At 45.9% G+C, this 27491-nt stretch overlaps 1 protein-coding gene across 2 annotated transcripts in view; it reads left to right on the top strand.

The window, feature by feature from the left end:
- LOC110501642 (immunoglobulin superfamily member 3) overlaps window positions 1-27491 on the top strand; it is a 101028-nt gene that overhangs the window by 69064 nt on the left and 4473 nt on the right. For both annotated transcript variants that reach the window (XM_021579343.2, XM_021579344.2), the window contains exons 6-7: window positions 8329-8769; window positions 22694-23104. In XM_021579343.2, coding sequence (XP_021435018.1) covers window positions 8329-8769; window positions 22694-23104 — 852 coding nt within the window. The remainder of the gene's footprint in view (window positions 1-8328; window positions 8770-22693; window positions 23105-27491) is intronic.

The raw sequence follows: 27491 nt of genomic DNA, 5'->3' as shown, positions 1-27491 counted from the left end.
GTTCATTAGGGGATCCTGGTAGCTGATTGGCTGAAGAGTGCCCAGGAGTGATTGGGTTGGCAGGTCTGTGATGACAAGCCCAGGTGCTTAGACCTAACAAACACATACATAAGCAAACATGCACACACATGATAGGCATACACTTACAATCGACTCACAACGACATATACATAGGAAAGGGCATATTAAGGTAATATAATAGGAAAGGAATTATCAGTGTGAACTTGTCTCTCCCATCACAGAGGCCGACAGTGACTGAGATGGATGGAAGAAGATAGAGATAGGGAGGGAAGGGCTGAACGAGAGATGGAAGGAGAGTTATTGTCTAATGTAGAATTATGGACTGTGGCTGCTGTCCCAGCAGTAGCCAACAGTCTGGACATAAAACCATCGATTACACACCCTGAAGGACACAATGGACAACTCACTGCCAGGAGAGAGGGATGAGGAGAGGAGGGATGAGGAGGGATGAGGAGGGATGAGGAGAGGAGGGATGAGGAGAGGGAGGATGAGGAGAGGGGGGATGAGGAGAGGAGGGATGAGGAGAGGGGGGATGAGGAGAGGGGGGATGAGGAGAGGGGGGATGAGGAGAGGAGGGAGAGATGACAAGTGAATAATAGGGAAATCTGTCTCATAGACATGAATTATCGGATCTTGTAAAAATCAGAAAGAGGTCTCACTCACTCACCGCTTCTCTCTCTCTCTCTGAAATACATGTACAGTGGGGCAAAAAAAGTATTTAGTCAGCCACCAATTGTGCAAGTTCTCCCACTTAAAAAGATGAGGCCTGTAATTTTCATCATAGGTACACTTCAACTATGACAGACAAAATGAGAAAAAAAATTCCAGAAAATCACATTGTAGGATTTTTAATGAATTTATTTGCAAATTATGGTGGAAAATAAGTATTTGGTCACCTACAAACAAGCAAGATTTCTGGCTCTCACAGACCTGTAACTTCTTCTTTAAGAGGCTCCTCTGTCCTCCACTCGTTACCTGTATTAATGGCACCTGTTTGAACTTGTTATCAGTATAAAAGACACCCGTCCACAACCTCAAACAGTCACACTCCAAACTCCACTATTGCCAAGACCAAAGAGCTGTCAAAGGACACCAGAAACAAAATTGTAGACCTGCACCAGGCTGGGAAGACTGAATCTGCAATTCCCTCATTTTGTCTGTCATAGTTGAAGTGTACCTATGATGAAAATTACAGGCCTCTCTCATCTTTTTAAGTGGGAGAACTTGCACAATTGGTGGCTGACTAAATACTTTTTTTGCCCCACTGTATAAGAGGGCAGTAAGATACTGAAATGGGTTGATATCAGTAAGAATCGCAGACTAGAATGGAAGATGTTACGGAGGGATATCTGCGTGAACTGTGGAGTGAAGTGTACTGTACCAGGGAATCTCCCCTCCTCCTCTTTCTCAACTCTCTAAGTGGTGTAGTGTAGGTCTATGCCCTATTAACTGGACCAGGGTGACTTATCTTAATGAGGAAGGTTTGGATTGGCTAGAGAAAGAAGCAGGTCGAGAATCAGCTCTTAGAGCAAATCTCTCCCTGGAGCCTTCTTTGGTGTTGCATCACCATTAGTTCTGAACTCTGCTATCTCACACCATTACAAACTCACTCACTCACTTCGATGAGACACGCATACATTCACTGCCGCCCGGGCAGTCATGATAAATTGATCTGTGCTCCGTTGGCACAGGGCTCTAGAACTAAGCCCCGGTGCACCCTGGGTAAATGTGTGCTAATCTCAGCAGGAGAGTCCTCCCCCGTTCAACCACTGGTGACCATTAACCTTACTAGTGTTGCATGGTATACTGACTACTCACTACTTTTTCGATACTAGAACATAAAATGCATCTCACGTCGTCTACTGAGAGAGGATCAAGTCTGTCTATTAGCGCAGCCCATGTCTCCTTACAGTGTGAGAGCACCGTTTCCTGCTCCGGATCCACTTACTGGTGGCCAGCTCTAGCCTGTCCTGAGGAACCACTACACTCCCTGGGAGTCTGGGCTGTATCACTACTTCTGCTGCACAAGCAGTTAACAAGATGATCTTTGCTCGAGTCTCAAACTGACCATGTGTGTGAATGACATCATGGGGCTTAAAGAGACACATAAAATAAGAGATTGCTTTCTTCTATACAAATGTTGTTGATCAGTACAATGAAGTAAGTCCCAAATGTAAGGGAAATAGATTGTTTTTCATCTGTAGCCCAATGAAATCAGCTAAAACCAGGTCAATAACTCAATTTGAATATGCAATAACTCCTATTGAATATGCACTCACCTGTATTGTGAATAGCTCTAGACTACACCTTGATTTACCATTCAAATAAATTATTACTATTATGTTGTTATGTAGTAAGATGGGTAAACAACTAAGTCAAATTTGTTGTATAATTGATTAATTAAAGCATACATTCAACAACTGCCTCACCTAAAGCCCATTATTATGGGAAGCTGCTATAGACCAAGTGCTAACAGTCAGTATCTGGAAAATATGTGTGAAATGCTTGATAATGTATGTGTTATCAACAGAGAAGTATATTTTCTGGGTGGTTTAAATATTGACTGGCTATCATCAAGCTGCCCACTCAGGAAAAAAATCTAACTGTAACCAGTGCCTGCAACCTGGTTCAGGTTGTCAGTCAATTTACCAGGGTAGTTACAAACAGCACAGGAATTAAATCATCAACATGTATTGATCACATCTTTACTAACGCTGCAGATATTTGCTTTACAGCAGTTTCCAAATCCATAGGATGTAGTGATCACAATATAATCTAGGAAAACCAAAGTTACAAAGGCTGGGCCTAATATAGTGTATAAGAGGTCATACAATAAGTTTTGTAGTAATTCATATGTTGATGATGTAAAGAATATTTGCTGGTCTGTGGTGTGTAATGAGGAGCAACCAGATGCTGCACTTGACGCATTTATGAAACTACTTATTCCAGTTACTAATAAGCACGTACCCATTAAGAAAATGACTGTAAAACCTGTTAAGAGAACTTAAAATTGTATGGTTGAGAGGGATGAGGCAAAAGGTAAGGCAATTAAGTCTGGCAGCCCAACTGATTGGCAAACGTACTGCAAATTAAGAAATCAGGTGACTAAACTAAATAAAAAGAAAAATAAAGTACACTATGAAACAAAGATAAATGATAGAAAGATGATAGTAAAAAATCTTTGGGGCACCTTAAATTAAAACTTGGGAAAAAAGCCAACTCGGCTCCTTCATTTATTGAATCAGATGGCTCATTCATCACAAAGCCCACTGATATTGCAAACTACTTTAATGACTTTTTCATTTGCAAGAAAAGCAAACGTAGGGATGACATGCCAGAAACAAACGCTGACACTAGACATCCACATATATCAGACCAAATTATGAAAGACAATAATTGTACTTTTGAATTCCGTAAAGTCCGTGTGGATGAAAAAATTGAAACAATTATTGTCTGCCAACAATGACAAGCCACCAGGGTCTGACAATCTAGATGGAAAATTACTGACGATAATAGCAGATGATATTGCCACTCCTATTTGCCACATCTTCAATTTAAGCCTACTAGAGAGCGTGTACCCTCAGGCCTGGAGGGAAGCAAAGTCATTCTGCTACACAAGAATAGTAAAGACCCCTTTACTGGCTCAAATAGCCGACCAATCAGCCTGTTACCAACCCTTAGTAAACATCTGGGAAAAAATGTGTTTGACCAGATACAATGCTATTTTACAGTAAAACAAATTGACAACAGAATTTCAGCATGCTTATAGGGAAGGACACTCAACAAGCAAAGCACTTACACAAATGACTGATGATTGGCTGAGAGAAATTGATGATAACATGATTGTAGGGGCTGTCTTGTTAGACTTCGGTGCAGCTTTTGACATTATCGATCATAGTCTGCTGCTGGAAAAAACAATGTGTTATGGCTTCACACCCCCTGCTATAATATGGATAAAGAGTTACTTGTCTAGCAGAACACGGAGGGTGTTCTTTAATGGAAGCCTATCAAATATAATCCAGTTAGAATCAGGAATTCCCCAGGGTAGCTGTTTAGGCCCCTTGCTTTTTTCAATTTTTACTAACGACATGCCACTGACTAAGTAAAGCCAGAGTTTCTATGTATGCGGATGACTCAACACTATACACGTCAGCTACTACAGAGACTGAAATGACGGCAACACTCAACAAAGAGCTGCAGTTAATTTCAGAGTGGGTGGCAAGGTGGCAAGGAATAAGTTAGCCCTAAATATTTCTAAAACTAAAAGCATTGTATTTGGAACAAAACACTCACTAAACCCTAAACCTCAACTAAATCTTGTGGAAATTGAGCAAGTTGAGATGACTAAACAGCTTGGAGTAACTAGATTGTGAACTGTCATGGTCAAAACATATTGATGCAGTAGTAGCTAAGATGGGGAGAAGTCTGTCTATAATAAAGCGATTCTCTGCCGCCTTAACAAGGCAGGTCCTACAGGCCCTAGTTTTGTCGCACCTTAATAACTGTTCAGTCGTGTGATCAGGTGCCACAAAAAAGGACTTAGGAAAATTGCAATTGACTCAGAACAGGGCAGCACGCCTGGCCCTTGGATGTACACAGAGAGCTAATATTAATAATATGCATGTCAATCTCTCCTGGCTGAAAGTGGAGGAGAGATTGACTTCATCACTACTTTTATTTATGAGAGGTATTGACAAGTTGAATGCACCAAGCTGTCTGTCTAAACTACTGGTACACAGCTCAGACACCCATGCATACCCCACAAGACATACCACAAGAGGTCTCTTCATAGTCCCCAAATCCAGAACAGACTATGGGAGGCACACAGTACTACATAGAGCCATGACTACATGGAACTCTATTCCACATCAAGTAACTGATGCAAGCAAGTAACTGATGCAAACTGATGCAATTTTTCCAACAATTGTTCAGACAGATTATTTCACTTATAATTCACTGTATCACAATTCCAGTGGGTCAGAAGTTTACATGCACTAAGTTGACTGTGCCTTTAAAGATCTTGGAAAATTCCAGAAAATGATGTCATGGCTTTAGAAGCTTCTGATAGGCTAATTGACATAATTTGAGTCAATTGGAGGTGTACCTGTGGATGTATTTCAAGGCCGAACTTCAAACTCAGTGCCTCTTTGCTTGACATCATGGGAAAATCTAAAGAAATCAGCCAAGACCTCATAAAAAAAAAAATTGCACACCTCCACAAGTCTGGTTCATCCTTGGGAGCAATTTCCAAATGCCTGGAGGTACCACATTCGTCTGTACAAACAATACTACGCAAGTATAAACACCACTGCTCCAAAACCACAATAAAAAAGCCAGACTACGGTTTGCAACTGCACACAGGGACAAAGATTGTACTTTTTGGAAAAATGTCCTCTGGTCTGATGAAACAAAAATAGAAATGTTTGGCCATAATGACCATCGTTATGTTTGGAGGAAAAAGTGGGAGGCTTGCAAGCTGAAGAACACCATCCCAACCGTGAAGCACGGGGGTGGCAGCATCATGTTGTGGGGGTGTATTTCTGCAGGAGGAACTGGTGCACTTCACAAGATAGATGGCATCATGAGGATGGAAAATGATGTGGATAAATTTAAGCAACATCTCAAGACATCAGTCAGGAAGTCGGTCCCAAATGGGTCTTCCAAATGGACAATGACCCCAAACAAACCTGACTTCGTTACACCAACTCTGTCAGGAGGAATGGGAAGCTTGTGGAAGGCTACCTGAAACGTTTGACCCAAGTTAAATCATTTTAAAGGCAATGCTGCCAAATACTAATTGAGTGTATGCAAACGTCTGACCCATTGGGAATGTGATGAAAGAAAGAAAAGCTGAAATAAATCACTCTACCATTATTCTGACATGTCACATTCTTAAAATAAAGTGGTGATCCTAACTGACCTAAGACGGGGAATATTTACTAGGATTAAATGTCAGGAATTGTCAAAAATTTAGTTTATACATGGATTTAGTACTGTGTATATGTGGTAGTGGTGGAGTTGGGGCACACAGTGTGTTGTGAAATCTGTGAATGTATTGTAATGTTTTAAAATTGTATAAACTGCCTTAATTTAGCTGGACCCCAGGAAGAGTAGTTGCTGCTTCTGTCTGGATCAAGTGCCATTCTGTGACTTTGGCTAATACACCGTCTTTTTTTGCCATGGTATTGAGTATCATGATACTAAACCTGGTATCAGTATCGAAGTCAATATTCTGGTATTGTGACACTAAGCCTTATACGTTATATATTCTATAGATACAGTATACAACCTCTCCATGCTTGTGTTTCAGAGGACAGTGAATGGATTCTAACAGCTAACTTGCTGAAGGAAGGCAATTTATTAAACTCTCACTGTGTGCCACTAGGTCTTGCAATCCCTACTCCTTCCCTTTGTCTGTGTTTTGAAGCAGAGGGTTGCTCCCTTCAGTCTGTCACCACATGGCCTCTGCCATGCTGCCTGACCTGCCACACTGCTTACCTCTCCAATCCTTTCACATACAGTGGGGCAAAAAAGTATTTAGTCAGCCACTAATTGTGTAAGTTCTCCCACTTAAAAAGATGAGGGGCCTGTAATTTTCATCATAGGTACACTTCAAATATGACAGACAAAATGAGGGAAAAAAATCCAGAAAATCACATTGTAGGATTTTTAATGAATTTATTTACAAATTATGGTGGAAAATAAGTATTTGGTCACCTACAAACAAGCAAGATGTCTGGCTCTCACAGACCTGTAACTTCTTCTTTGAGGCTCCTCTGTCCTCCCCTCGTTACCTGTATTAATGGAAGCTGTTTGAACTTGTTATCAGTATAAAAGACACCTGTCCACAACCTCAAACAGTCACACTCCAAACTCCACTATGGCCAAGACCAAAGAGCTGTCAAAGGACACCAGAAACAAAATTGTAGACCTGCACCAGGCTGGGAAGACTGAATCTGCAATAGGTAAGCAGCTTGGTTTGAAGAAATCAACTGTGGGAGCAATTATTAGGAATTGGAAGACATACAAGACCACTGATAATCTCCCTCGATCTGGGGCTCCACGCAAGATCTCACTCCGTGGGGTCAAAATGATCACAAGAACGGCGAGCAAAAATCCCAGAACCACACGGGGGGACCTAGTGAATGACCTGCAGAGAGCTGGGACCAAAGTAACAAAGCCTACCATCAGTAACACACTACGCCGCCAGGGACTCAAATCCTGCAGTGCCAGACGTGTCCCCCTGCTTAAGCCAGTACATGTCCAGGCCCGTCTGAAGTTTGCTAGAGAGCATTTGGATCACCCAGAAGAAGATTGGGAGAATGTCATATGGTCAGATGAAACCAAAATATAACTTTTTGGTAAAAACTCAACTCGTCGTGTTTGGAGGACAAAGAATGCTGAGTTGCATCCAAAGAACAACATACCTACTGTGAAGCATGGGGGTGGAAACATCATGCTTTGGGGTTGTTTTTCTGCAAAGGGAACAGGACGACTGATCCGTGTAAAGGAAAGAATGAATGGGGCCATGTATCGTGAGATTTTGAGTGAAAACCTCCTTCCATCAGCAAGGGCATTGAAGATGAAACGTGGCTAGGTCTTTCAGCATGACAATGATCCCAAACACACCGCCCGGGCAACGAAGGACTGGCTTCGTAAGAAGCATTTCAAGGTCCTGGAGTGGCCTAGCTAGTCTCCAGATCTCAACCCCATAGAAAATCTTTGGAGGGAGCAACAGCCCCTTTGGAGGGAGCAACAGCCCCAAAACATCACTGCTCTAGAGGAGATCTGCATGGAAGAATGGGCCAAAATACCAGCAACAGTGTGTGAAAACCTTGTGAAGACTTACAGAAAACGTTTAAACTCTGTCATTGCCAACAAAGGGTATATAACAAAGTATTGAGAAACTTTTGTTATTGACCAAATACTTATTTTCTACCATAATTTGCAAATAAATTCATTAAAAATCCTACAATGTGATTTTCTGGATTTTTTTTCTCTCATTTTGTCTGTCATAGTTGAAATGTACCTGTGATGAACATTACAGGCCTCTCATCTTTTTAAGTGGGAGAACTTGCACAATTGGTGTCTGACTAAATACTTTTTTGCCCCACTGTACTTCATCAAGTGCCTAAGGAATAGCAGATAGGAAATAGCAGCTAGGAAATAGGAGTTATGGAATAGAAACTAGGGTATAGGAATTAGGGAATAGTAACTAGTAATCCAATTTAGGGAATAGGAGCTATGGGTCGGTTTGGAATTTAGCCTTACTATCCAACATTAACACATAATTTCCTGTCTCCCCAGAATCCTCCTTCGTGGTGTCAGCGTCGTCACGGACGCCTAGCGTGACCTTTGGCGACTCGTTTGATCTCCAGTGCCTGGTCAAGCCCCGTCATAACCCTCGTGTGCCCGCCTCCGTCACCTGGCGCTTCATGCCCTCCAGCTCGGGTTCTGCCAGCGAGGGTGGTGAGGGTGGCACAGTGGGCGAGTTCCGAGACCTGGTGACGTTTACCCGTGAGGGCACGCTGCAGTGGGGCGAGCAGCTGCTGGGCCAGGGCACCCGCACCACCGTGGACCGTTCCCATGCCAACACCAACTTCAGGTTGTCTGTGACGCGTGCTGGGCGTAGGGAGGCGGGGACATATCAGTGCTCTGCCCTCCTCTGGAGGAGGAACTACGACAACACCTGGAGCAAAGTGGCCAACAGGACGTCCAACCTGCTGGGGATCAGCGTGTTACAGCCAGGTGGGAGACACACACACGCCTTGAGCCATGTGGCCAACCAACCACACTTATGGACATTAATTAACACATAAAAAAGAGACCCACACAGAATGACTGCGGTAGGCCTGAGGTCAGGGAATGTTTATAGGCGAACATATGCTGCACAGGTTTTCTCGTCCCTGTCATCCTTTGTTCTGTGAGAGTCCTGTACAGTCTGAGGAGTGAGTCCTGTATTAGCATTGTGTGTTCTGCCCATTAGGTCTGTGGTGCCACGGACCTATAGGTGTTAGTCTTTCTCTGCTGTAATTGCTCTCGATCTCTCTCTCTCTGCTCTAATTGCGCTCGCTCTCTGCTGTAATTGCTCTCGCTCTCTTTTGACGGACTAATTGTGTGTGTGTGTGAGAGAGTGCTTGCATGCGTGTTTCTGGGCGTGTGTAGCACTGGGCAGGGCGGAACCTCCTAATGGAGCAGTGTAATGTCCCCACTAGAGGTAGTGATCAGAGAGGAAAATAATAGGTGGAAAAAAGAGAGAGGGACTGAGAAAGAGGGGGGGAAGGAGGAATAGAAAGAGGTCCTTGAACTCTTTTCCTCATCAACAATTGTCTAACTACACCCCATGGCATCACGCGGTGCTGCAATAATAGGCTTTTATTCGCTCACACCCACACACACTGTATACCGTTCCTTTGGGATCCCTCATTGTCGACTATGATTTCCCTCCAGGGGTCAGGGTTGTGGTGTGGATCTGGCTGGCTGGCTGGCCGTAGGTCTTGAGATGGCTGGATAGGCTAATCCATGACCTGGTGATCTTGTCGCAGTGGGGGCAGGGGTGGCTGTTACACACACACACACTGAACAACCCACTGATGACGTTGAGGCAGAGTTTGTGTGTAGTGGAGGTTAATGTCAGTGCTTGTGTTCCTAGGTTTTCAGGTTGTTTATGTAGTCTCTCTGTGAGGAGACTGAATGACATTACTGTCACTCTGGCCTTGAGCTGAGCTGAGGAGTGTTTCTGTCTGTGCAATGTGCACTACCTCATTAAAGTGTGTGGGTGTGCCCTGTGTTGCTCTTTGTTTTCCTTCACCATCTACACGCACACACACACACACACACACGCACACACACACACTGAGTCTTATACAGCTAACCTTGTGGGCACACACAATTCAGTCCCATTAAAACTCCTATTTACCCTAACACATTCTCTTACCCTAACCTTAACGCAAAAACCAAACCCTAACCCTAAAATTAACCCTAGCTCCTAAACCTAATTCTAACACTAATTCTAACCTTAACCCTAAACCCTCTAGAAATAGCATTTGACCTTGTGGGGTTCAACAAAATGTCCCCAGTTGGCCAAATTTTTGTTTGTTTACTATTCTTGTGGGGACTTCTGGTCCACACACACAGGAAGCTCCTGCTTAATGGGAATGGCTTTAGGAAAGCACTGGAGGCAAGCCCTACACCTGTGGTGTTTCTTTTATCCTGCCTGTGAGGCCTTAAGTAGGAGGATCAACCTGGGGTTATACCACTTTACTATCACTGAGACTGCCTGTGTGGAGTTATACCACTTTACTGTCACTGAGACTGAGACTGGCTGTGTGGGGTTATACCACTTTACTGTCACTGAGACTGGCTGTGTGGAGTTATACTACTTTACTGTCACTGAGACTGGCTGTGTGGGGTTATACCACTTTACTGTCACTGAGACTGGCTGTGGGGGGTTATACCACTTTACTGTCACTGAGACTGGCTGTGTAGGGTTATACCACATTACTATCACTGAGACTGGCTGTGTGTGTGACTGATGTGTCAAGGTGAGGCTGATTACAACTCAGCAGGGAGATGAGCTCAGTGACTCTGCTGATCAATAAGACAGCCAGCCATTAGAATATAGTCAACTGTACAGGGTTTCTCTCTCTGTCCCACTCCCTCTCTCACACACACAGCAACCTCAAACCATGTACACACACACACACACACACACACACACACACACACACACACACACACACACACACACACACACACACACACAGGTCTGTGCTCTGAAGCAGCTCAGGGACAGACAGTGTTCTGACCTTAGCCACTCAAGCTGAACACAGTCTCACCAGACCCTTCAGGAGCCATTTGGCAATCGATTTATCATCCTGCACGCTTGTTTAGTTTCCCTGATGTGCACTTTACTGTCTTTACCCCTAGTGAAGAGGACCAATGACACGCGCACACACATTTAGAAAATCAATGGAGCTCTCTTTCACTCTCTTCTGGCTCCGCACTGTCTCCATGACGACGTGATCAGTTACCTTGGAAAAGCTATCAGTTACTGTGACAATGTGATCGGTTACATTGGCATGAGTTACCATGGCGAAGTAATCAATTATGGTGGCTATATTCCATGTATAGTCCATGTATAGGCTTGGGCTCACAGGAGTATTTGATTGGCTGTGAGGTGGACTAATCCAGCTCCCCCATTGGCTCCTCCATACTTTCTGTTGTTTTAGTCAAATCCTGTTTTCTTCCCCAACTAGGCCTGACACACACACACACACACACACACACACACGCGTCACATGGCTCCATTTAGAGCCGTGATTCATCTGTCAGAATGTAGGCCGTCTCTTCTGCTTTCCCCTAGCTGTTTTCTTAAATGTTAACCACTCTTCGCTAAATGAGAGGCTGACATTTGCCGTTTCCACTTTCTCTCTCAAAGAAGCAGAAACGAGCGGAACAGAAGAGTGGGGGTAATGAGGTGTGAGCAGAGCTGGAGCATCACACAGCATCTGACCAAATACATTATTGAGAGACTTTAAATCATGCTTCCAGAGGTGCCTGTACACTGACCCACCAGCCTGCTCAATATGTATGAGCTTCCTCACATGTGTGCGCGTGCGAGCGTGCGAGGCAGACTGCTATGGTTGGGCGGTATTCAGATTTCATACCGTTTCTGTGCCATAGGGTGTTATGCGGTATTACCGAATGTGCACACAAGGGGCGCTATTGGACGGATGCACAAACCATTTTAGGCAACAGAGATCTTGATCCAGGAGGGGATTGAATGTCTCTGCTGTAACCAAGAAGCTTGACATCTAGCCAGTTAGTAAACCAAATGCATAGCTGGAGATAATTTATTTGACACACCTTAGATTTCTTATATATATACTTCTTCTTCTTTTTTTTTTACAGTATTGAAAATCATACCGTTGGTATTTGGAAATACCCGGTAGAAACGGTATATCGCCCAAGCCTAGTGACTGCATAATGCTACTCATATGCATACTCTGCATACATGCAGTTTGCAGCTCCCTCCCTGTGATGGGACAGTGCCTCTGACTGCACTGGGCCTCTGCTGGGCTGAGGATGACGTGTGAAGTGCTAGAAAGGACTAGAGAGATGAAACGTGTGAGGCCTTGGCCCAGCATAGCGCTAGCCTTGGCCCAGCATAGCGCTAGCCTTGGCCCAGCATAGCGCTAGCCTTGGCCCAGCATAGCGCTAGCCTTGGCCCTATCACCAGACCCAGCATAGCCCCAGCTCACCTACAGCCCTACAGAGCCCCAGCTCACCTACAGCCCTACAGAGCCCCAGCTCACCTACAGCCCTACAGAGCCCCAGCTCACCTACAGCCCTACAGAGCCCCAGCTCACCTACAGCCCTACAGAGCCCCAGCTCACCTACAGCCCTACAGAGCCCCAGCTCACCTACAGCCCTACAGAGCACCAGCTCACCTACAGCCCTACAGAGCACCAGCTCACCTACAGAGCACCAGCCCCAGCTCACTGACAGCCCTACAGAGCCCCAGCTCACCTACAGCCCTACAGAGCCCCAGCACCAGCTCACCTACAGCCCTACAGAGCACCAGCCCCAGCTCACCTACAGCCCTACAGAGCCCCAGCTCACCTACAGCCCTACAGAGCCCCAGCACCAGCTCACCTACAGCCCTACAGAGCACCAGCCCCAGCTCACCTACAGCCCTACAGAGCCCCAGCTCACCTACAGCCCTACAGAGCCCCAGCACCAGCTCACCTACAGCCCTACAGAGCACTAGCCCCAGCTCACCTACAGCCCTACAGAGCCCCAGCTCACCTACAGCCCTACAGAGCCCCAGCTCACCGACAGCCCTACAGAGCCCCAGCACCAGCCCCAGTTCCCTACAGAGCCCCAGCACCAGCCCCAGTTCCCTACAACCCTACAGAGCACCAGCCCCAGTTCCCTACAGCCCTACAGAGCACCAGCCCCCTAAAGCCCTACAGAGCACCAGCCCCAACCTCCTCTGGTAGGTTTGTTCTGGTCTTCTTCTCCAGGAACATAAAGAGCTTTTCTGCTGCAGAAGGATGATGCCTTGAACACATCGACTGAAATTAACCCCTAGATTAGAGGCTACCAGACACACACACACACAAACTCCTGGATTCTGTCCCTGTGCATGAGTGTAATTATTTTATATTGGAACATGCTTCTATATAGTCTGACACACGGCCCACAGCGCACAAATGGAAGGAGGAATACTATATTCCTCCTGATTGCATTTTTTCTTTGCTCTTATTATGTCTTACAGAGAGACAGACACATGTTCAGTCCTGCACATCACCAGGGACGCTTCAGTCTCATCTCTACATCATAACTCTCCAGTACCACACACACCATTATGCTGATTCTCCGTAATGAAGCCGGAGCTCAGATTAATGATGGTTTGGGGAATTTAATACATTTTCTCGTGTGTGTGTGTGCGTCCACATAGTTTGAGGAATGTGATATTAACGTTCCCTGGTTGTAGGCTGGAATCAAAAGGGAGATGATGGTGTCCTACTTCCTGTAGAGAGAGATCTGGGGGGGTCCACACCTACACTCTAGCCTACATGCTGTACATTTAGACATTTTCGTCATTTAGCAGACACTTATCCAGAGCAACCTACAGGAGCAATTAGGGTTAAGTGCCTTGCTCAAGGACACTTAGACAAATGTTTCACCTACTCGGCTCTGGGATTCGAACCAGCAACTGGTTACTTGCCCAACACTCTTAACCGCTAGACTACAAGAACAGAATGCTGATTATTACTGGAGTCAAAAATGGCACCCTATTCCCTATATAGTGCACTGCTTTTGACCAGAGCCCTGCTCAAACCATAGTCAAGAGTAGGGCACTCTGTAGGGAATAGTGTTCCATTTGGGAAGCAGACATACAGTATGGGTTGAAGAGCTGGTCTTTGTAGCTGATACAGTATACATATGATGACATGTCCATCATACCTGTGTCAGTAAAGTGTCCCCCTGCTATTTCTATCTTCTTCTACTCTCCCCCCCTTTCTCTCTCTCCCCTCTTTCTGTCTCTCTCCCCTCTGTCTTTCTCGCTCTCCCCTCTTTCTGTCTTTCTCTCTCTCCCCTCTTTCTGTCTTTCTCTCTCTCCCCTCTTTCTGTCTTTCTCTCTCTCCCCTCTTTCTGTCTTTCTCTCTCTCCCCTCTTTCTGTCTCTCTCTCCCCCCTCTTTCTGTCTCTCTCTCCCCCCTCTTTCTGTCTCTCTCTCTCTCCCCTCTTTCTCTCTCTCCTCTCTTCCCCCCTCTTTCTGTCTCTCTCTCTCCTTTCTCTCCCCGCTGTCTCTCTCTCCGCCCTCCTTTCCCCACCCCTTCACTATCCGCCCACCCCTCCTGGTGGTGTCTTGGTGCCGAGTGCTAGTGAAGTGTCTTCAGTGTTAATGGCAGTAACAGCTCTCTCTGTGCCCACGCTCTCTTCATGTCACCCAGCACAGCCCTTCTCCTCCTCCTCCAACCTTGTTATTGATAGCGTTACCATCACCGTGGTGACTGGAGGTTCCCGCTTATCTGTGGATGGATTGCAGCTGTCCGTCTTCATTAGGGAGGAGTCGTCCCCCCAATTCTCCAGTCAGACGCCACGGGGCTCAAGAGTTTCACAACCACCCTGACATAGCCTTCCTCCTTTTTATCTTGTCTTCTCTACCTCCGTCTTTCTCTCGCTCTTGCTTTCTGTCTCTGTCTCTCGCTCTCCCTCTCTCTCCTGCACCCATCTTGTCTTCCTATTCATCCTCTCCAGATGTTGCTGTGGTGTTTTTACAGTGGTGGTGTGACATGGCTGAAGGGGCTGTTATTGTTGTGACTGGGATATGACGTCTTATCATGTTTGAGCTGTGCTGTGTACAGTAGAGTTTTGATCTAACCCCCCAAGCACTGGCGTGTCTTCTACTGTCGGATTGGATATCTGCACTCCAAGCCCCCCTTCCTATTCCCCCCACACACACGTGTACACACACACATTCACATACACAGTAGGTGATAAAATTAAGAGCCATTGTGTGAGAAAATAATTTCATAAAAGGCTTTTGATGAATCATGTCTGATTCAGACACTCAAGGTCAGCTCATCTCTCTGTCTTCCTCACAGACTGCACAGACAGCCCACCACACACACACCTACTGCTCGGGACATACAAGGACACACGCACAATCTCTAAAAACACACATACTTTCCCCCCCTAATACACTGCACTACACAGAGTCTATTGTGTCCTCTCTCTCTCTGTCTCATTCATCTCCAGGCCAGAAACTGTTCTGCAGCCAGCAGTCAGCACTGGCTTCCCTCAACAATATCTATGACCATATTCCAGCACTGGTTTAATGGACATAAAGTGTTTTATGTTTACTGGCAGAGACTCACTTTCCCCTCACACACACATGGACCCACCCACACACACACATGGACCCACACACACACATGGACCCACACACGCACAGACCTATGCACAGACCCACACACACGCGCGCACGGATCCACCCACACACGCACATACCCCCACACACATCACATGAACCCACACACACATCGCACGGACCCACACACACACATCGCACGAACCCACACACACATCACATGAACCCACACACACATCGCACGGACCCACACACACACCGCTTTATTCAATCTCATTTCCCTGCCTGCTTCTGGGGGGTCATTAATCAGTACCTAGAGTTCCCCTGCCCTGACCCCCCTTGCCTCTCTCCCTCTCTGCTCGCCTTCCCTTTCCCTCTCTCCCTTTCTTCCTCCCTCGCCTCCCCCTTTCCAGTTAGGCCAGGCAGATCAGTGATCAGTCTCTGAGACAGCGAGCAGGAGACAGAGGAGAAAGGAGGCTGGGTGTGTGAGGCTGCCATTGGGCGTGTGCAGATCCCCATAATTACCTCAATCTTAATGACATTGCGGCGGGAGTGTGAGATGGGGGGGTAATCTCCTTTTGACACAAAAGGATCAGAGATACATCGGCATCATTAGCATAGAAATTAGGCTCCCCATTATAGCAGAAGAAGAGAGGAACAGCGGCTCCTCAGCGAGAGTAGAGGCCCATCCCTCCCCAAAGGGAACCTGCTCCGACCTCTCCCCAGAGGCAGGGCTCCGGGCCGGGGGAGCGACCCAGCTGGATTGAGCCGTCCTCGGGGATCAGAGTGTGTCTGAGCCCTTGGTGTTGTACATCCGTTCTGGGCTCAGCTTGTGGCTAGGCTAATGCTAAGGGCGGAGCAGGCCGGGTTTAAGACGTTAAGCCTCCCTGAGTTGAAACCCAAGAGACCCCCCTCTGGTCCTAAATCCTCCCAGGAGAAGTCTCTCTTTTCTTTTAGCCTCCCCACATCTCCCATGATCCCTCTTGCCTCATCTCTTTGCTGCTCCTCCTGTCTCTTCAACCTGATCTGCTCTCTCTTTATTTAATTCATCTACCTTCTCCATTCATCCTCTAATCCCCCATGTCCTCTCTCTCTTTCTCTCTGACTTATTTCTTCCCCACTGGCTCAATGACACCTCTGAGGACTTTTATGCCTGAAATACTGAAACATATTTCACCAAAAGGCCTGTGTAGATGGAGAGACAATAGCGGGCCATTAGGCTGAGTGGGGTCTAATCACATTGTCTCTGGCCCAAATAGCACTCAATTCTCTATATAATAGTGCAGTATTTTGACCAGGGCACATGGGGTTCTGGTGAAAAGTAGTGCACCATGTAGGTAATTTGGTGCCATTTGGGATGCATCCAATGTCCCTGGTGTCAAGCCTTTCAGATGAATGATCATAAAGCACCAAAATATGAACTAGAGACCCACAACACCTTCCTGTCTGAGTTTTTCATTGGAGCCTCATGAATATACATGAGCATGTAGGTGAGCCTGCTGAATATTCATGTCCTGGCAGGTGATGAGACTGGCTGTCTGGATGAATTCTAGAAGGTTTCTTTGTTCTACATACTATTGAATACTGTACATCCCTATGGTTGGGCTGTTTTGCAACGGTCTGTGGTCTGTAGTTGATAGCATTTCATTGAGTTCAGACCGATGGGCGGTGTTCTGATTAGACTGGTAGAGAGGGATGGTGAGAGGTTGGAAAGCACAGTGCACTTTCCTTCCCACCTCCTGGACCGTAAAATACTTCGCAAAATATGTCTTCATTTGTTCCCGCACTTGACTCGGCAAATTTTTATTTTACCTTTTATTTAACCAGGCAAGTCAGTTAAGAACAAATTCTTATTTTCAATGACGGCCTAGGAACAGTGGGTTAACTGCCTGTTCAGGGGCAGAACGACAGATTTGTACCTTGTCAGCTCGGGGATTTGAACTTACCTTCCGGTTACTAGCCCAATGCTCTAACCACTAGGCTACCCTGCCGCCCCGTGATTTCAGTTTTGTGCAAATAAAGAACCGCTTCACAGAGTTGTGGCATATAGCTATGAGGAGAGAGTTGTGGCATATAGCTATGAGGAGAGAGTTGTGGCATATAGCTATGAGGAGAGAGTTGTGGCATATAGCTATGGGGAGAGAGTTGTGGCATATAGCTATGAGGACAGAGTTGTGGCATATAGCTATGAGGACAGAGTTGTGGCATATAGCTATGAGGACAGAGTTGTGGCATATAGCTATGAGGACAGAGTTGTGGCATATAGCTATGAGGACAGAGTTGTGGCATATAGCTATGAGGACAGAGTTGTGGCATATAGCTATGAGGAGAGAGAAGATGGAACATGTGCATGTGTTGGGCATAAAGTGTGTATCCCTGCCTCCGTTCTGGATGTGAATGGGGCTGTGTTTGTGGCCATTGTGTGCTTTACACCACTGATAAATAAGGGGCTTTATCTGGGCTTGGCAGCACACTCTGCCATTAACACCTTCTGACGATAAATTGGACACACTCAGGGAAGGAGGAGAAAGGGGGTGGTTTCGATTAGCTTCTTAGAGAGCGTAAAAGTGTGTGCTCCTATCAATGCCACGTGCTCTGCACACTGCTAACAAACTCCAACCGCCACACACACAGCATCTTGTTTAATTTTCCAACAAAGAGAATACACTCACTCTGTTTTAGGAGAGTGAGGGGCTGAATGTTAATTAACTTGTCATTTAATCATGCCTGGCTATGGCAGTGCAGGGTTCTTTGGCAGTGTTTAATTTGGTCTGTTCCCTCACTGGGAGACCCAGCAGGACTGTCTAAGGGTATTCTAGCCACACCGTCAGTAGCGTTTACTTCAAGGTTAACTTGTAAAAATGATCATCTTCTCATCTAGTATCTGATTAGCTCCCAATTCCCAGAATAGGCCCCTTTTGCTGACCAGAGTATGGAGGGATAAAAATCATACACAGGATCTCAGCAGTACTCACCATCTCTTGTACTGGTGAGAGATTACACAGAGCTGACGGAGAGTAGAACAAATCTGAGCCTGTTGCACACACACACACACACACACACACACACACACACACACACACACTTTAAATACTTTATTTGAATCAACATATTACATCGCACACACACACTTTAAATACTTTATTTTAATTAACATATTACATCACACACACACTTTAAATACTTTATTTTAATTAACATATTACATCACACACCCACACTTTAAAGACTTTATTTGAATCCACATTACATCACACACACAGGCATAGGGCCTGGGTTTGAGTGACACACCAGCTAATGCAGAACATAGATGACAAGTGTTTCCAATTATGTATTTGTCTTACTTTGGGTTGGCATCTATGAGACTCATTAAAGAAACACACTCATGCAGAACATGCTAACACAATTAACATAGACATTGACAGACTCGCTAAAACACACACACACAGAATCCAGCAGTAAACGGAACTGCCAATAACTATGCATGATGTATGGCCTTGTAACATATGTGTGATTGAACAAGTCTCTACATATATATGCTCTTTTCCCAAAGCATCAACACACACGCATACATACACACAGAAAATGCGGGCGATCCCTGCACATACACTGAGTGTACAAAACATTAGGAACACCGGCTCCTTGACATTGACTGACCAGGTAAAAGCTATAATTCTTTGATGTCATTTGTTAAATCCACTTCAACCAGTGTAGATGAAGAGGAAGATACAGGTTAAAAAATTATTTTTACGCCTTGAGACATGGATTGTGTATGTATGCCATTGAGGGTGAATGGGCAAGACACGTTTTCAGTGCCTTTGAAAGGGGTATGGTGGTAGGTGCCAGGCGCACTGGTTTGAGTGTGTCAAGAACTGCAATGCTGCTGGGTTTGCTCAACAGTTTCCCATGTGTTTCAAGAATGGTCCACCAACCAAAGAACATCCAGCCAACTTGACACAACTATGGGAACACTCAACTCACACTCAACGTCAACAAAACTAAGGAGATGATTGTGGACTTCAGGAAACAGCAGAGGGAACACCCCCCTATCCACATCGATGGAACAGTAGTGGAGAGGGTAGCAAGTTTTAAGTTCCTCGGCATACACATCACAGACAAACTGAATTGGTCCACTCACACAGACAGCATCGTGAAGAAGGCGCAGCAGCGCCTCTTCAACCTCAGGAGGCTGAAGAAATTCGGCTTGTCACCAAAAGCACTCACAAACAGTGAGTGAAGAGTGATTCTACAGATGCACAATCGAGAGCATCCTGGCGGGCTGTATCACCGCCTGGTATGGCAACTGCACCGCCCTCAACCGTAAGGCTCTCCAGAGGGTAGTGAGGTCTGCACAACGCATCACCGGGGGCAAACTACCTGCCCTCCAGGACACCTACACCACCCGATGTCACAGGAAGGCCATAAAGATCATCAAGGACATCAACCACCCGAGCCACTGCCTGTTCACCCCGCTATCATCCAGAAGGCGAGGTCAGTACAGGTGCATCAAAGCTGGGTCCGAGAGACTGAAAAACAGCTTCTATCTCAAGGCCATCAGACTGTTAAACAGCCACCACTAACACTGAGTGGCTGCTGCCAACACACTGACACTGACTCAACTCCAGCCACTTTAATAATGGGAATTGATGGGAAATGATGTAAATATATCACTAGCCACTTTAAACAATGCTACCTTATATAAATGTTACTTACCCTACATTATTCATCTCATATGCATACGTATATACTGTACTCTATATCATCGACGGTATCCTTATGTAATACATGTATCACTAGCCACTTTATACTATACTATGCCACTTTGTTTACATACTCATCTCATTTGTACATACTGTACCCGATACCATCTACTGTATCTTGCCTATGCTGCTCTGTACCATCACTCATTCATATATCCTTATGTACATATTCTTTATCCCCTTACACTGTGTACAAGACAGTAGTTTTGGAATTGTTAGTTAGATTACTTGTTATTACTGCATTGTCGGAACTAGAAGCACAAGCATTTCGCTACACTCGCATTAACATCTGCTAACCATGTGTATGTGACAAATAAAATTTGATTTGATTTGATTTGGAAGCATTGGAGTCAACATGGGCCAGCTTCCCTGTGGAACGCTTTCGTCACATTGTAGAGCCCATGCCCCGACGAATTGAGGCTGTTCTGAGGGCAAAAGGGAGGGGTGCAACACAATATTCCTAATGTTTTGTACACTCAGTGTACAGTATGCACGTCCTATTCCCGGTCCATGTACTCTACATCCTCATCCCCACAGTCCTGTTTTTTGCCTCAGTTCCTGTTGAAGACAAACGCGTTTTAAATGCCGTTGAAACGTGCGCAAGTGTTTGGGGTCCTGGTGCGGAGTCTCTCTCCCACTCTCTCTGCAGTGTGAAAAGGTTTTCACTGGTCTTGTGTTGAGCACCACTGTGTACTGCTACCTATGATTCTGAAGCCAATGGACCTGTTTCAGTGCTCATAATGACTTAATGCCTTTTATAATGGATTATAATGCACCATAATGGCCTTGAATGGCTGGTATTTGGTCAGGCTTTGAAGTTGAACAGGCCTTTTTGTAAACACTGGTCCAAGGAAACAGGCTTATAACCCCCCACTCTCCTCTGTTTTCCAAGTGGATTCTAACTTCAAATGGGGAAAAACAGCGGGGCGCTTTGTCCTGTGCCAATCCAATCCAGCACGGTTCCACTCCAGGTGATTCCGAGGTAATTCTCTCCTGGAGAATGATTGCCAGGATTCTGGAGGGTTCGTCTGTAATTCCGGCTGGAGTGGTTGTTGGGGTTGGGAGCGTTCAGAGCGGGTCTCTCTCCAGTGTGTAGCCAGCCAAAGATGACTAATTTCGGAACTCACTCAAGAGGCCATTGTGGAGAGGAAAGAGGGCTGTGAAAATGCATCTTAGAGCACGGCCAAATGCTAGCTCTCTAACACACACACACACACACATGCTCTGACCATCCAAGCACATTCACCAATCTGTGAGTACGGGTGAAATTCTCTAGGCAGATGGTTGTGACTCCAGGCAGTCATTCCTATCAAAGCTCAGCACAGGCGTGTGTGTGTGTGTGTGTGTGTCCTATTTCATGCCCTAGTGTTCAAATGAGAATGGTGAATTAAATCTGTTCTCTTTTACATTGATGATAATGTACCTTTTCATGTGTGACCTAGTTAATGTTTTAGTTGATCAGTTAAGGGGTGTGTGTGTTTGTGTGTACACACGCTGTGTTTTCTCTCCTTTAAGCCTCCAACTGAGGCGCCGGTCGGTCACACTTGATGTACCTGTAGCTAATCCAATCTCACACTTGATGTCCCTTTAACCATTTCAGTCACAGCGCCCTGAGCCCCATCCTAACACTGCCTCCCTCCATATCTCCCTCCCTTCCTCCCTCTAACTCCCACAGGCCTCTTATGCCTCCGTTCCTCATTTCTCCATCTTTTTCTTTTTCTCTCCCACAGCTCAGATTCCTTAATCTCCCCCCTCTCTTCTTTGCCTCGCTCGCTCGAGTCTTGCGTACCCCTCTTCCCTTCATCTTTCCCTCCTAAATATTTTCCTCTCACCCACCCAACTTATTCAAGGCCTATCTTTTTGGGGTTTTGTTGTAATTTACACCCCTTTTCTCCCCAATTTCGTGATATTCAATTGCGTTCTTGTCTCATCGCTGCAACTCCCCAACGGGCTCGGGAGGCGAAGTTCGAGTCATGAGCCCTCTGAAACATGACCCACCAAGCCACGCTTCTTAACACCCCCCCCCCCCCCCCGCTTAACCCGGAAGCCAGCCGCACCAATGTCTCGGAGGAAACACCATTCAACTGATGACCGAAGTCAGCCCGCAGTGCCTTAGACCGCTGTGCCACTCGGGAGGCCCCAAGGCCTCTCTTTTCATCCCTCTCTGTCATACACTGACAGCCTTCCCTTCCATCTCTCCCTGCCTCTCCTCCACCTACACACTAATATCCTCTCTTTTTCAGCAGGAAATGAAGACCGCCTCAACAAGTCTGTCACAAACAGAAATGACATTGTGTACCTGTCACCACCATTCACTTGTTTCTATAAACACTGAAATAACGGTTTCCTCTCTCCTCTTCCTCCCCCCACTACCTTCCTTCCCTCCCTCTCTTCCCCTCTCTCTCTCCTCTTCCTCCCCCCACTACCTTCCTACCCTCCATCTCTTCCCCTCTCTCTCTCCTCTTCCTCCCCCCACTACCTTCCTACCCTCTCTCACTACCCCCTGTCTCTCTCCCTCTCCTCCACAGTGAGTAAGCTGCGGGTGCAGAAGACCAACCAGTCCCTGGTCTACCTGGAAGATAGTCGCGTGCGTGTCAACTGCTCCGTGGCGTCCCAGACCAGCCAAGACTCCCAGCATGCCGTGCTCTGGTATGTGCGCCGTGCGGCAGGTGCTGAGGCCGATGAACTACTGCTGAGGATTGAGCGCTCGGGCGCGTTTGAATATGGCGCGTATGCAGACGAGGAGAGGTTGAGGCGACGAGTGCAGGCTGAGAGGCTGTCGCCACGGCTCTACGCGCTGACACTGAACAGGGCAGAGAGCAGCGACTCTGGGACGTACTACTGCCTGGTGGAGGAGTGGCTCACAGACCCAGACGGAGCCTGGTACAGACTGGCACGGGACTCCTCAGGATTCACACAGGTCCTAGTCAGACAACCAGGTGAGGACAGAAAGGAGGGAACAAGGGAAGGGATGACGGGAGGGATATAGAGCTGAATGGGATGAAGCCTGGTACAGACTGGCACGTGACTCCTCAAGCTTCACACAGGTCCTGGTATGACAACCAAGTGAAAACAGAGAGGAGGGATACTGGTACAAACTGGCACGGGACTCCTCACTCAGCCTTTACACACATAAATCTTCCTAAGAGAAACAGCAAGAGCCCAGTGTCTCTCTCTGTCTCTGTAGTGGTTAGCAGTTGCTGTTCTCGACCCATGTGGTTCATTTATCTTCTGGCAGTGACCAGTTGTGCCCTCTCCCCCTGCCCTAAAGGCCGTCTCGCTTTGATGACCTCATCACCATCCACCTGCCCCAGGCAGAGCTCAGGTGGACGTGGTGGGTGTTGCCCTGGTGCCAAATGGGCAGAGCCTGGCAGAGCTGAGGGGCATAAACCACCTGCCCATAATAAGTAAATTTTGTGCCGACACCAACTACACACAACCTCACCTCAGCCCCATGCCACCCTACACACCGAGCTGCTACCTTTACTCCCCTCAAACCCAATGGCCCCAACCCTACCATGTACTATACAGACTTCCTAGCCCCCCTCCTAGGGCTGGGCGATAGATCTGATTCATTTGAATGTATGTTTTTGCATAATATTCCAAATGTCTGTACTGCAAGAGTCAACATGTTTTCCGTTTTTATGGGCGTTTATGTCTGCTTGTTGTCTTTTTGGTCTCGTCTCCTTCACTCCTTCTGTGCTGTGTGCACCTTCCCATTTACACCAGAGATCTGCATATAATGACGAGATGCTCATATCTCCACTCTAACAATGGGAGGTGTCCCAAATGCATGAAGGCAGAAACGTATTGGCCTTAATTTGGACCGATTTTGGCGAAACCTCTCGCTTTGCCACTTCCTCATTAGAAAGGTTAACTTTTTTATTACAGTAAAATAATGTCTCTGTTTCAGTGTCCATATGACTGTTCGTGTTGGACCAAGCCGCTTGTCAGAGAGGAAGAAGTGATCTTGGGGTGTGTGTGTAAACGGAGAGTCTCAACTCCTCAAATGACTCACAGAGCAGACACTACTAAAACAGGAGTATCAATGGACATTCATTCTGGAGAATGAAAGCCCAGTTTGTCGCGCAGCCATATTGGGGTACCACGTACCGCTAGCAGAATTTATCCAAAGACTGTTCTACCAGCTGTCTAGTCTGTGTTTTATAAATGCGCAATAAGCATAAAACACAATTAGATAATAAATTGACAATTCATTCTCATTCTGAAAAATAAGGTAGGCTTGATTTCAACACCTGAACAAAGTGGACCGGCTGGGAGGCGGACAGAAGGGTGTGTTCATAACAATAGAAAGATTAGCTGGCTACTCACTAGCATGTGGGCTTGTGCTTGAGAGATTGTTTATGAGACCTGTGTTAATGTTTTATAATGCCTGCAACAAGAAGATAGTCATTATTAGTGAATGTACATTATACATGGTTCTGGTTATAATTATTTTTTATTATCCATTTGAATTAACATATTTAAAAGCCAGATCAGTGATTGCAAAAAAAGCAGGTTAAAACTACACTGAAAAAAATATAAACGCAACATGTAAGGTATTGATCCCATGTTTCACGAGCTGAAATAAAATATCCCAGAAATGTTCCATGCGCACAAAAAGCTTATTTCTCAAAAGTTTTGTACACAGATTTGTTTACATCCCTGTTAGTGAGCATTTCTCCTTTACCAAGATAATCCATCCACCTGACAGGTGTAGCACATCAAGAAGCTGATTAAACAGCATGATTATTACACAGGTGCACCGTGTGCTGGGGACAATAAAAGGCCACTCTAAAATACAGTTTTGTCACTGATGTCCACAGATGACTCAAGTTGAGGGAGCATGCAATTGGCATGCTGACTGCAGGAATGTCCACCAAAGCTGTTGTCAAAATGTAATGTGCATTTCTCTACCATAAAGCCGCCTCCAATGTCGTTTTAGAGAATTTGGCAGTACGGTCAACCGGCCTCACAATCGCAGACCACGTGTATGGCGCCGTGTGGGCGAGCGGTTTGCTGAGGTCAATGTTGTGAACAGAGTGCCCAATGGTGGCAGTGAGGTAATGGTATGGGAAGGTATAAGCTACCGACAACGAACACAATTGCATTTTATTGATGTCAGTTTGAATGCACAGAGATACCGTGACGAGATCCTGGGGCCCATAGTCATGCCTTTCATCCGCCTCCGTCAACTCATGCTTCAGCTCCCGAGTGGTGCAGCGGTCTAAGGCACTGTATCTCAGTGCTAGAGGCGTCACTACAGACCCTGGCTCGATCCCGGACGTGATCGGGAGTTCCATAGGGCGCCGCACAATCGGCCCAGCATCGGCCAGATAAGGGGAGGGTTTGGCCGGGTTAGGCCGTCATTGTAAAATAAGAATTTGTTCTTTAACCGATATGGCTAGTTAAATAAAGGTTAAATAAAATCAAAATATGTCCCAGTTCTTCCATGGCCTGCATACTCAGACATGTCACCCATTGAGCATGTTTGAGATGCTCTGGATTTACGTGTAAGACAGCGCGTTCCAGTTCCCACCAATATCCAGCAACTTCACACAGCCATTGAAGAGAAGTAGGACAGCATTCCACAGGCCACAATCAACAGCCTGATCAACTATGTGAAGGAGATGTGTCGTGCTGCATGAGGTAAATGGTGGTCACACCAGATACTGACTGGTTGTCTGATCCACTTCCCTACCTTCTTTTTTTTTTTGGTAAGGTATCTGTGACCAACAGATCTATATCTGTATTCCTAGTCATGTGAAATCCATAGATAAGGACCTAATGAATTTATTTAAATAGACTGATTTCCTTATATGAACTGTAACGAAGTAAAATCTTTGAAATTGTTGAATGTTGCTTTTTATATTTTTGTTCAGTATATTTTGATCAAATTAAGTACATTATTAGTGGGTCTTATGGTTGTGGAAGGATTATATTTATTTCACACGCCCTAAATTCATTACATTATTGCTGACTGTTTGAAATGCAGTGTATTTTACCTTTAGTTGTACAACTAAGCTGATTTAGAGAAGAACAAAATGGAGATATGATTTTTAGGCCATATCGCCTCCCCCCCCCTCCACCCAGCTACCCTGCTATTACCCTTCTCACCCCCCTATGCCTCCTCTCTCTGACCCCCAAAGGAAGGTGACTGTTGATAGACAAACATGGCTACACCCCCCCCCCCCCCCCCCCCCCCCCTAACATCTCTGAAAGCAATCTGTTGTGCCAGGGGTCCTGTGAGTAGGGCATTGTAAATGCAGGGTGAAATGTGCGGGTGTCTGTGACATCTGCCCAACTGCAACATGAAGATCAGACTGAAGGCCTGGAGCTGGTCAGGGAGCAAAAGCACTCGTATGTTATTTTAGCAGGAAAGTGGACACTTCTTCCCCACACATTGCAGAAACACATCTATTTCCTTCAAGTGCACGCCCTTGTGCATGTGTGTATTCATGATTGTGTGTGTATGCATATCAGTGACTCACTTTGTTTGCGTCTCACCTCTGTTTCCTTCAGGATTCCAAGGCTCACCAGGGGATTTGGTTATTATCAAACACCATATCAGGGAGTGCTCATTCCATATAGTTATACATGTACAGCTATATAAATATATAATGATGGGCTGCAAATTTACAGGCCTGATTTCCCAGGTGGCTGTTGGGAGGGTCTCATTAAGGTGCTAAAGAATGCAGTCACCCAGGAAGTCAAACAGAAATGGTTCAGAGATGCCAGTTCTCTCCTTGTCTGTCTTCTTTTCCTCTGCGCTCTCCTTTTTAACAAGAAGAAACATTACAGACAGCCTGATCTAGCAGAGTCTTTTTAAGTTCAGTTCTTTTTACTTGTTCTAACTGGGTCAGTGTGAAGGCCCTGTAGGAGTGTAGCCATCCCACACAGACACTCTCCCCCTGGGCTAGTAGCCTCTAAGAGGAAGGGAGGCCTGGAGCAGAACAGCAGACTGGAAAGGCCATGGACAGCTGGTAGGGCTAGTTACCCTGTTAGACATTTATTTTTAGGATTTGGGGTTTTGGCATTTAAGGGTAGTTGGGCACATAAAACTGACAATGAGAGATGTTTTGCTATCAAATGAGTTTATGATTGTGTTTTTGATTATGTGTGTTGAGGTTCTGAAGTATAAACTGATTTGAAGCACATCTGCCAGTCTGAAGTTTTCTGTTTCAAGGCATGACAATTATTCTGCCCCAAAAATGAGCTTCAATTTGAATGTTATTTTATTCCCCCCTCTCTCTTCCTTCACCCTTTTTTTCCTCCCTCCCCTCTCTCTCCCAATCTCCCTCTTTCTATTTCCCTCCCCTCTCTCTC

Source organism: Oncorhynchus mykiss, chromosome 22, assembly GCF_013265735.2.
Source record: "Oncorhynchus mykiss isolate Arlee chromosome 22, USDA_OmykA_1.1, whole genome shotgun sequence".
NCBI classification, from domain to species: Eukaryota; Metazoa; Chordata; class Actinopteri; order Salmoniformes; family Salmonidae; genus Oncorhynchus; species Oncorhynchus mykiss.
Note: the sequence above shows the minus strand (reverse complement) of the source record. Positions and strands in the feature narration are given on the sequence as shown.